The 12,561-nt window shown below is 37.4% G+C and overlaps 1 protein-coding gene across 1 annotated transcript in view; it reads left to right on the top strand.

Annotated features, from left to right (window-relative positions):
• Positions 1 to 12,561, top strand: part of Camk4 (calcium/calmodulin dependent protein kinase IV) — a 236,193-nt gene that overhangs the window by 194,802 nt on the left and 28,830 nt on the right. Inside the window, exon 7 of the mRNA XM_041647159.1 lies at positions 553 to 627. Within this exon, the coding sequence (XP_041503093.1) occupies positions 553 to 627 (75 nt within the window). The remainder of the gene's footprint in view (positions 1 to 552; positions 628 to 12,561) is intronic.

Here is a 12,561-nt window from a genome sequence, read left to right on the forward strand (position 1 = left end):
TATACAGAGGAATAAATAGAAAAATCTAGACTGCCCCCAAAAGGCTTCACTTGTTATATGAGCATAAATTGTTAGCTGTTAAACATTGGCAACTGATATTATTTGTTTTCAATCAGAATAAGCTTTTGACATTTCTGTTTATTTCCATGGCATCTGTGGAAATCTGTATTTTATTTCACCAGTGAGTTGAAGACTCGGGATTGTGTCACGAAGCCTGTACTCTCTCTGGGAGTTACTGTCACATGAATTTGGAATTCTTACAAGCACCACAGTTACTGTTCTGAAGAAAAATTCTTTACATGTTAACGTTTTTGAGATTTAAAGAAAAATCAAGCATTATAAATTATTTGTAAATGTATTGGCGTCATGTTTTTCCAAGTTGATTGAGTGACTATTTATTTTAGCTTCAGAAAATTGTCTTGTTTCCACCCACATCCTCCCACCATCAGTTCAGAAGTAAACAAATACATTAGTTTTGTTTTTGAAAAGCAGAAGTACTTATAAAAGCTGAGAAAAGTCTTGGCATGCTAAATTCTTCTCTTGTGTTTCTAGCTGATTTTGGACTTTCTAAAATTGTGGAACACCAAGTGCTCATGAAGACAGTGTGTGGAACCCCGGGGTACTGCGGTATGCTCTTTAACGTTGACATTTTTACCTCTATTGAAATCTATTTTTACCTAATGACCTGATTTTACTTGAACTCCCAATGTCTCTATTTCTTGATGTTTTGACGTGGTAATTAAATGGCTTGGCCTCGGTCACGGCATGACTAAAGGGGTATATAAATGACACTTGGGTCACCCTTTGTCTTTCCTGCGGGACTTGGGAATGTGGAATGTAGGAACCTGTATCAGAGAGTACCTGTCGGGCCACAGCTACTCTAGGAGACTTTTGTGCAGGACAGACAGCCAGTAGGGAGCAGGGCAGGGCAACAGTAGGGTGTTTGGTCGCAATTGAAGCCACTGGCCCTTCCTGACTTTCTTTGCTTTTCATTAGGAGGGTGTGTAAGGAGAATGGATGCTTTCATTTAGAGGGCACACAATGAGAACGGGGTAGCTGCTGTTGTTACCAGAGCTCACAGGCAAAATAGCCTGGGCTCTGGCTCTGGGTATTCAGCAATGTCAAGAGAAAATGACATAAAATATATAAAATGGAAAAATAGATTTATTGCCAAGCTTCTCTAAAACTGAGAAAAGCCTTCCTTCACAGTCTGTTTCTGCACCCCATAGCAGTTTTACAGGTATAGAAGGGGCACCAGAGATAGGGACTAGGCATAGGTAGAATCCAGCTGTGGATTCCAGCAGTCAGGCGGAGTGACATCTTCCTCCTGACAGTGACTAGGGCTTGAAGACAGATACTGATCCTGACCTTAGCATGATACATGTTTCTTTTAGGGAACTGCAACTGAAAAAGACATTATAAGAAAACCCCTATTTGAAGTTTATGGCATACGTTACTTAGGTTATCTATGTAACTGTCTAGCTCTGTTTCCCAAGGAAGGTCTTCCAGCCGCCCTTGAAGTCGACGGTGCTAATGCCCCTCCCTCCCATTGCCTCCTATCCCAGGACGAGTGGAAGGCACCTTGTGTAGACTCCTCAGTTTACAGATAAATAAAAAGCTTTTGACTCATACTAACATAAACCACTGTCCTTTTTATCACTAAATTAAAGGTAGCAATACCCTAACCAGAAATAAAATAGCTTGCAGACATTACCAAGTGTTCCTAAAGTTGGTGATCAACAAACAGGCAACAAATCAATGAAAATTTTGACTCTAGGAAGAGACATACAGCTTCAAGTCATCACTTCAGAGTCTCCTCCTGATATTAGAATCTCTTCAGATACTGTGCCTTTTGCTCATCTCTTCAGTAAACACATATTCATTTCCTGCTGTATATGTAGGCCACTGCCTCACACAGGAACAATGTATCCCACACTCTCTCCAAAGGAGAGCCTCACAGGCCCTAGAGGAGCAGGCTTATAGGCCCAGAAGTCATAGTGCCTAAGGAACTCTGTGCTCATATCCTGTAGATGTGTACAAAAGCCACTATGAAAACAGAAAGGGGGAAGTGTTTGGAGGTACTGGACATTTTCTTCTATGGCATCTGTATTTATAGATAAACAGAGAACTACATAATTGACTCATTCTAATAATCTTTAATACACAGAGATGAGATTGAGAAAAATATAATAAAGTATTCTTTGAAATGAATGTATGATGAAGTGCCCAAAATTTGAGTTCTGGATAATGCTAACATTAATTTTTTTAACATTCTAATTTTACAAAGGACCAAAAAAAGTATCTTTCCCCAAGATCCTACATTTCATTGTTAGTGGACTCAAGCATATGGCCTCCAACTTACTGTGTAGTTCACATTAGCCTCAAACTTGTGGTGAATCTCCTGTTTCAACCTCACAGAGATTCTAGGTGAGCACCACCACACCTAATATAACTGTATAAAACTTCAGATATACCACTATGTCACTGTAGGAAGCAAAAGTCAAAATACACATCTTCAGAATTAATAACCTGGATATCCCTTATCTGTATCCATGTTCATATACACATTTTATAATTTTGTTTTTAGTAAGGTAGCTTTCCTGGTGGATTTAAAAAATTTCCTTATAACTTATTTTTCATAAATACAATAATAGTACAGAATTAGGTACTTACCATTAAATGTTTACATTGTGCCAAGTTATTATTATTATTATTATTATTATTATTATTATTATTATTATTTTGGTTTTTGGAGACAGGGTTTCTCTGTAGCTTTGGAGCCTGTCCTGGAACTAGCTCCTGTAGACTAGGCTGGTCTTGAACTCACAGAGACCTGCCTGCCTCTGCCTCCCGAGTGCTGGGATTAAAGGCGTGCGCCACCACCGCCCGGCTGTGCCAAGTATTCTTGTTCTAGGTCTTATGGTTTCTGAAATTGAGTAGCATGTTGATTAATAGTAAGTTCAAAAAACTTAAAGTAACTGTGGCCTAGCATCCAGAGTCACAGGGCACCTCCTGCTTGACAGTGTCCCCTAGACATAACGGGAAATAGACTTATGAAATCGCAACAATATGGTTGTCTGAGTAAGACTGGTATAATGACAACACCAGTTGTCATGCCAGCATGGGCAGGAAAATTCTACATGGTTTCACTCCTGTGTGAGGGACTTCGGGTGTTCAATGGCTGCTGAGAGAGAGAGAATCACTTTCTTCCAAGGAGGATATTCTGTGTGTCGTCTTATCCCAAGTGGTCAGTTCTGGACCCGTGTATATATAAGCAATGCTAAAAATGGACTCGGTTGGTTTGATATACATGTTCTCAATAATAATTAAAGAAGAACTCGTGGGCTTGTGAGAGGTGGGGAGTGGTGTGGGATGCAGGAGCGAGAAGGGGTGGGAGGGGAGTGATAGAAGTACAGTGCTCATGTATAAAGCTCACACAAAACCCTTTTTAAAAAAGTGCTAGTTATGGCTTAGACAAGGGAGAGGATGGCATTCTCATGCTCAGAGTCTAAAGATAAGCAATCCTGAGGGCTTCCACAGCTGTGACTGTGTGAAGGCTACTGATCTCTGTTGGGGACTCAGACTTTGTCTCTGTCCAAGTTAGCTGCTTGAAATCAGTCATCTCTGTGTTCTCTACACAGGGGCGAAAGACCCAAAGAAAAAAGAACACAACAACAAAAACAATGCATACCTTCTTATAGTCAAACAGACATGCTGAAATCACATGTCATTTATGTTTCCATCATATTGCTCATATGCACTCAGCTTCTATACTCTGAGATTCTGGCAATGTTCCCATTAGTGGGACATTATTACTGTCCTAAATTAACCGAGAGTTCTGTTGCTAAGTGATGTCATACATTTTCAGATGCTGTAACAAAATATTTTAGATGGGGTTACTTGCAAACAATAGAAATTTATTTCTCTCAATCTCGAAAGTTTGGCAGTCTGAGATCAAGAAACTGGCTTATTAGTTTTCTAGCAAGGTTTTCCTGCTTTCTCTGAGATAATGCTGTCTATTTTGTCTTCACAGGGTAACAGTTGGTAGTTTCTCTTGAGCCTCTTCTGTGGGCACTAATTCTACTCATGTAGGCTCCACCCTGAAGGTCTGATTTCCATAGCAAAGACCCCACCTTCTTAATCTGTCACCTTGGGAAGATAAAGATTTCATCATATGACTTTTGGGTCAACACAGATATTAGACATTAGCATTAAGATTGAGACAAGGCACTGAAGGTGCCGGTTGGTGGCAGAGCACTTACTTAGCATGAACAAAGCCTAGTGATTTATTTGTCTTACTTCAGTAAAAGAAAAAGAATGAGCTGGAATCAAGCAACTCATTCCCTCTGCCATAGACTAATAAATTAGTTTGCATCCTTAAGATAAAAGTTTGAAGATGGCTGCACTGTGGAGTTTTCTGGGGGCAGATTCTGGGTTTGGTTTTGGTGGGTTTTGTTTCCCTTAGAACTATCTTCTGACCATGTCTCTTGTTTGTTTCCCTCCTATTTGTGCTGTATATTTTATTTGTCTATAATAATTCATATGCTCCTATTTATCCACCTTTTGTATTTCTTTAATGCCTACAAGTGTCCAAGATTGTGGGATGAGGGACTAAATTTAGTTTTACCAAATATAATTGTTCATTTATCACCAGTAATTAATTACTGGACAGTTCACTGGACAATTAAGAGTAAAGTGAGAAAAGATGATAAGGATTTCCCACAAGGAAAAAAAAGGATGATTAGCAGTATAATAGTCATCATTATTTTGCAACTGCTTTTATTGTTTTGCTAAAAAATAAAACTCAGAAGTTAACTATTAGGGAATAAATCTGAGAGATCATGGAAACAATCATCTGCTCTCTTCTCCATCTTCCCTGATTGAAAAGACCTACATATCTCTCCTTGCTCTTCCTTATTCCTCTCCCCTCATGTATCCCTCTAGCTTCCTCTAAGTTCACTGGAAAACTATGGTCCGCTCCAGCCAGAATAGTATGGGCTCTGCCTACTGAACTAAGGTCTGATGCCATTGGCAGTTTCAGGACAGCCACAGAAAAGCTCTCCCACAACATTTTCCCCTTTTGTCTAAAAAAGGAAGGGTTTTAATTCTAACACAGTAAAACTATATATAATAAGAACAATTATCAGGTATTGTTTAAATAAAAAGGAAAGGCATTAACCTCCACAAAATAAAACTATATACAATAAGAACAATTATCAAGTAAGAAGTACATTCAAAATGTCCAGTTCTTTGTATTTGGCAAATTCAGAGAAAATACTCCATTATCTCTCGTCTTTTGTTGAGTCCAAAGTTCTGTACCTAATTTACTTTCTATCATAACTAAGGATAACTGTAACCATAACTATTTTGTCATCAACCCCATCAGGGACCCAAGAGGGATATAATACTACCTCAGTAAACTGAAAGTGTAGAGCAAAAGACTTCTAAACTATAGAAATGACAAAGACATCTGGCTCTCTGAACAGTCACCCAAGGCTCCTCTGCAATGCTAGGGCATCCATCTTTGACTATAGGCCTGGAATATATGGCAGAATTTTTTGTGAAGCAGAATATTTTGAAGGACTCTCTACCTTGTCTTGGCAAAGTTTGGCAGTTGCTCTCTCTTGTGTTCTGCTTGTCCAATTTGGACAACATATTGTCAGTAGTTGATGCAAAGGCAGTTTCTTGCCTAAATGGCTAGCTTTGACACATTGGAAGCACACCTCATATGGAGGTTCTTTGATGCCCATCATCTGTTTTTGAAGTAAATTGGTGTTCCCAGGAGCAGACATATTTCACTGTCATGAAAAAGCCTTATGTTATTAAAACATTTTAAATGCCATATTCTTTAGGTCTTTGAGGTATTTGAAGACTGTCTATCTACTTAAATATATCTCTGTTACCTTGTAATACATACCTAACATGACTATAAGTTTGATTATTATAGATGAATAACTGCTAACCTTTCTTTATTATCCTAAATAGCTTCATAGGACTATAACTTTACATTATATTTTTAAATGACTTACATTGGTACAATACCTTAAACAAGAAATGGAGACATATAATACAGTATAACAAAAATAATGTTAAATTCGTATTAATATAAAAATATCTTAAGTTAGAATGAAAACATATACTATAAGAAAAATCAACCTTAAATTTTTATCAATGTAAAATTCATACCAATGTAAAAAAATTTTGAGATAGTATTGATACCTTAAGAGAAGTTTTCAAAAGTCAAAATAAATCTGAGGGACTAAAAGATTAGTGACAATAGAACAGTCCCTTAATTTTGATTTTCTTCTGTCCCATACTGGGTAGCTCTTCTGACATGAGACAGAAACTTTGGATTTTCTTTCAACAAGCATGCTTGTGTTTAGGAGAGAACCATGCTTGTATTCCAAAGCCAGCTTTAAATTTTAATTGAGTTGGGACTACAAAAAAAAATTGCCCCATATGTTTGTAGAGAGTGGCATAAAAAAAAAAACATTTGAGAAGATTATAGAATTTTTTTTCTTGGTAGAAATGTGTTATGCCACTAAGCCAATCTAGTCTTTTTTATGGGACATTTTCTCCAGATGATTTGTCCTTCTTCTTCAGATGCCATGCTCCTTGTTCTCATGGAAAGACAAAAACAAAATCTTGCCTCAACCCTAACTTTGGGGACTTTCCTAATTTGGCACGTTGTCTGATCAAATGAAAGACATTTATTAGTCTTATAAGTTAATTTAGATGGAATGGCTATATGTTTTGATGAGCTATCAGCTCTCCTAATTAAGCGTTCTCTCTTGTTGAAATCTAATCTTTATCAATCTTGATGGTATCCACAGCTTTTCTTCTGTAGAAATAAAGGAAAACCTTTTCCCCAATGTAACACATAGTCTGGTTTCCATTCTGAGGTCAACACATCTTTAAAGTATACAGGTTGATTTAATCCAGCAGGTTTTTTCTACTATCCAATATTTCTCTACAGCTGTAGTTTCTTTCTCATTAGCATTTAAAAAGTTTTAAACTAATAAAGCATTGTGCAATCTGTCTCTGAGGGTCTTTCTGCTTCTTTTTTATTTATTTTTTAAATTTTATTTATTTATTAAAGATTTCTGCCTCCTCCCCGCCACCGCTTCCCATTTCCCTCCCCCTCCCCCAATCAAATGTCCCTCCCTCGTCAGCCCAAAGAGCAATCAGGGTTCCCTGACCTGTGGGAAGTCCAAGGACCACCCACCTCCTTCTAGGTCTAGTAAGGTGAGCATCCAAACTGCACAGGCTCCCACAAAGCCAGAATGTGCAGTAGGATCAAAAACCCATTGCCATTGTTCTTGAGTTCTCAGTAGTCGTCCTTGTCCGCTATGTTCAGCGAGTCCGGTTTTATCCCAGGCTTTTTCAGACCGGGGCCAGCTGGCCTTGGTGAGTTCCCAATAGAACATCCCCATTGTCTCAGTGTGTGGGTGCACCCCTCGCGGTCCTTAGTTCCTTGCTCGTGCTCTCTCTCCATTTGCTCTTGATTTGGAACTTGATATTTCAGTCCGGTGCTCCAATGTGGGTCTCTGTCTCAGTCTCCTTTCATCGCCTGATGAAGGTTAATATTCAGGAGGATGCCTATATGTTTTTCTTTGAGTTCACCTTCTTATTTAGCTTCTCTAGGATCACGAATTATAGGCTTAATGTCCTTTATTTATGGCTAGAAACCAATGAGTGAGAACATCCCATGCTCCTCTTTTTGGGTCTTTGGAAAGCAGTGTTGCGGTTTCTCAGGAAATTCGGGATCAACCTACCCCTGGACCCAGCAATACCACTCTTGGGAATATACCCAAGAGATGCCCTATCATATAACAAAAGTATATGCTCAACTATGTTCATAGCAGCATTGTTTGTAATAGCCAGAACCTGGAAACAACCTAGATGCCCTTCAATGGAAGAATGGTTGAAGAAAGTATGGAATATATACATATTAGAGTACTACTCAGTGATAAAAAACAATGACTTCTTGAATTTTGTATACAAATGGACAGAAATAGAAAACACTATCCTGAGTGATAGTGTTTCTGCTTCTTAAGCATATCTTTTAAAGTGCAATTAGAACTTTCTATAACTGCTTGTCCTGTAGGATTTTGTGGTATACCTGTAATATGCTTTATATTATAATATACAAAAACTGTTTCATTTTACTAGAGACATATGCTGGAGCATTGTCAGTATTTATTTGTACAGTTATCCCCATGATAAGTATAACTTCTAGCAAATGTGTAATTACAGAATCACTCTTTTTAGAACTCAAAGCACTTGCCAATTGAAATCTGTAATATGTATCTACGGTATGGTGCACATATTTTAATTTTACAAATTACACAAAAATGAAACACATCCATCTGCCAAATTTCATCCTTTGAGTACCTTTTGGATTACTCCCTGAAGGTAATGGAGTTTGGTTATACAAAGAACAATTAGGACATTTCCTTGGTTTGTTGTCAAGTGATAGAAAAAATTCTTTCTTCAAACCTTTGCTATTAACATGGTGTTTCATATGAAATTCTGAGACTTTAGGATATTTCCTACCAACAGTTTGTCAAATTCATTCTCACCTTGTGCTAGAGGGCCTTGTTGGTCCATGTCTGTGATCTGGTATGTATTATATATATAAGGGATGACTTCTATTTCTGTTTATTTTTATGTAATGATTAAATAATAATGCTAATTCTGAATCATTTGGTATAAGTTGAACAATTTCAGTATACAAAACAACTCTACATTGAGGGTCAGTAACTATATTAAGAGGTTATGGAATAATTCAATAATATCATGAGAATAGCATCTAATTCTGATTTTTGAAGTGAACTTTTGAATAAGTGTTTAGAACTACTTTACTTAATTTTCCTGACTTATAACCTGCCTTTCCTGATTTATGTCCATCAGCATCACATGTGGGGACTCCAGAATTTGTTGTTCCCTGTACAATGTGAGAAAGGATCCAATTAGCTCTGTTTATAAAGTGAAGTTTGTTGCTTTGGGGATATTTGTTGCTAATCTCTCCCAACAAATACTGCAAGCTCTTTGTCGGTGTTCATTTTCTCCCCATAATGAGGCCATTTCAGCATTTGTAAAAGGTACCTCAATATCTGCTGGGTCTGTTCTGCTAATAGGCACAGTCTCTACTTTCCTCTTAGAATTGATTAAGAAACCTTTCCTACACAGGGTTTCTTTTTTATGCTCTGTTTGTGTAGTAAAAAAATGTCTGTTTTAGGATATTATCTTTTCTCTGCAAAAGAATTCTTGTAGGAGAACACATGGAGGGTAGTATGACCAGAATACAATCAGTCTCTGGATCTAAGTGATCTACAAGTGCATCCTGTAATTTCTCTTCTACCAAAGCCAATTCTAAGTCAGCCTCAGATGATAATTTTCTTGGACTACTTAAGTCCTTATTACCTTATAACTTTTGAAATAAATTACTTAGTTCTTGAGTTGTTAATACAATTGTGGTCTTTAGACAGTTAATATCTCCCAGCAATTTTTGAAAATCATTAAGAGTTCATAATTGACCTCTCCTGATTTGTACTTTCTGGGGTTGAATTCTTTGTTAACCTATATTATATTCTAGGTAATTAATAGAATCAACTCTTTCTATTTTTTCAGGAGCAATTTTAATCCCAAACAAAGCAAAATTTTCTTTACTTCTTCAAACATTTTTCTAAGGTATCTGCATCTAAATCAGCTAGTAAGATAAATTATAGATTGCAAAAACTGTTTATGAATTATTTCTAATGGCTGTTGTACAAAATATTGAAAAACGTAGGGCTGTTTAACATCCCTTGTGGAAGACTGTTCCAGTGATAACAGGTTCCAGTGATAACAGGTTGAGAATTGTTATAAGTAGGCATTGTGAAGGCAAAGTTTTCTCCATCCTGTTCTTATAAAGCTTAGTAAAAAAGAAGTCTTTTAAATCAATAGCTTTAATAGACCATCCTTTAGGTAATAAAGAAGGCAAGGGAATTCCAGTCTGTAGAGAGCCCATTGGCTAAATCACCTTATTAACAGCTCTTAGACCTGTTAACATTCCCCATTTTCCAGATTTCTTTTTAATGACAAATACAGGAGAATTCCAAGGACTGGCCAATTCTTCAATATGTTGAGCATTAGGCTGTTCCTGTACAAGCTGTTCTAGTGACTGTAATTTTTCTGATATCAAACGCCTTTGTTCTACCCACACAGGTTTGTCAGTTAACCATTTTGAAGGTAGGGCTTTTGGTACCCTTGAAAGACCACTAGCTGTTGTGTTCTGCTTATATACAATATGAATGTTCTACAACTGTTCTTTATAATACCTTTTAATATTTCTCTCAGAAACATTCTTTATTTTATTGTTTGTTTCTGAGATTGGGGGGATGTTAATCCATGTTTTCCATTGCTGCAACAAATCGCATTCCCATAAATTTATTGCTATATTAGACACATATGGATTTAATTTTCCTATTTGTCCTTCCAATTCCAAGAAGCTGAAAACTTACCTCCTGAAGAGGCCAATCCGGATGCCAAGATTTTAGTGTAATTATTGTTACAACTGCAACCATGTCTAGCAAACCTTCAATTACAATGCCTTTTGTTCATATCTTTAGCTTTGGGTTTTGATCATTTGTAGAAGTTTGATAAAAAGTACTTGTTTTTTGGTCTCTCCTGAAAATTTTGTTTTGTTTATTGAAGGCTTTTTTTTTTTAATCCAGAGCAGTATAGTTTTTAACAACAAGCATTAGGTCTTTTAATTGCTTTGTAGAGAAGTTTTCCCAATGCTGATAGGAAATGATTGAACCAAATTTGACTTTGGGGCCTGTGAGAGGCTCCTGATAGCAAAGGGTTGCCTTGTCTATTTTTTGTTGATTGCATTCATTAGTCCAATGCCAGCATTTGTCACGCCTTCTACATACTCCAGAAGGCTGGGACCTTCTGTTTGGATTATCTCTAGAAAAGGCATTGTTTCTAGGAGTATCATGACCACAATTTCTTTTCAAATGGCTTTTTTTTGCCACAGTAAAATATCTGACATTTTGATATTTCTTAAAATTTCTAGAAATTACTTCATGCATCAAAGCAGATCTTAAGCGTGACATCCAGTATCAGTTGTATTTCTAATACATGCATCTATTGGTGCTGATTATGCCTTGAAAGGCATAATACAGAATACTTTGTATTCTGAATTAGAATTTTCAGAAGCCCAGTATTCAATTAATATTTGTCTAACTTCTAGATCTGATGTCATTCTATTTTTAGCAGAAGTCAAACTTTGTACAAAATCAAAAAAGGCTCCTTTTGGACCTTGTATTGTTTTAGAAATGCCTCAGTCCTCTCTCCTGAATCTCCAAGCATTCAAACCTGCTGGACAATAGAGAGCCAAGGTGTGATCATCAAATCTAAACTTCCTCTTTCCACCATGCTTTCCATTGTTACTGAGGGTCAGCTTCCAAGATTGCTGTAACTAAATCTTTCTAGTCTTGTGGGATAATTCTGCGCTGAGTTGTCCATGAATTTAAAATCTCCTTCATATAGTGTGAATGCATGCCATATGAAATGACTGCTTTCTTAAATCTCTTTAAATCTAAAACTTCTACAGTATTCCAGTCAATTTCTGCATAGCTTTGGGGATATCTATCATCTGGTGGTCATTCTTAATGACAACTGGATGAACTAAAGTTGCTTTTCTAATAACCTTGGGCTGCTCCTCTTCAATTTCATAATGCAATGGTGTGGTAGGTTCTTCTTTAAATTCCTCTGTCTATGTCTGAATATTTTTCTTATTTTCAGTATTAGGTTTTTTTCCTAAGGCTTATATCTTATCAGTCAGTTTTTTTCTGTTCATTAATAAGTCTTTCCAAGGTTTGTGTCTTATCAAATTTTCATATTTGGCACAGTTATCAAACTATTTTAAGGATAAAATATGAATTACCAAACTGATAGTAGTTTAAATCAGTATCCTGTCAACCCCGGCTAAGTGGTTTATCCCCTCATTTATTTTTTTTTTTCCATTTGCAAGCCGTCTATAGTAGCACTAAACCAGGTAGCACTAAACTCCCTGCATTATGATGATTCTTAACATTGGAAAGATCCTCCCTTTTAACCTAACTTCCCCTTTAAGGATTCCCAGGTATCTCAGCAGATCTGCTGATGCTGGAGGCATTGGCAGAGCTGGGTATGGCATTAATCAACCCCAGTGAGGTTGTGCGACTGTGTTGGCAGGGAGGGCAAGCACAGCGGGGTGCCACTATCCACACACCTGGGCCAGGGGCCACTGTGGCTGCTCGCATGCCCTGTGGGGAAGGGGGTTGAGCCATCTGAACAACTAATGCTGGGAAACTGATAGGAGAAACCTGAGTGACTGGGACACAGCAATGGTGGGGGGGGGGTCACCTAGCCACCTTCCCTGAGTACCAGAGGCTCTGCAAGGCTTTGGCATGATTTAAGGCCATGTATTGGATACCAGATATTGAAGCTTCTTTTGTTGTTTTATTAAAAAAATAAAACTCAGGAGTTAAATATGGGAATAAACCTGAGAGAGCCGCAGAGGAACAGAGA

This window comes from Microtus oregoni, unplaced genomic scaffold (assembly GCF_018167655.1).
Source record: "Microtus oregoni isolate MIOR12 unplaced genomic scaffold, Mior012 000161F_ref0000079, whole genome shotgun sequence".
NCBI lineage: Eukaryota > Metazoa > Chordata > Mammalia > Rodentia > Cricetidae > Microtus > Microtus oregoni.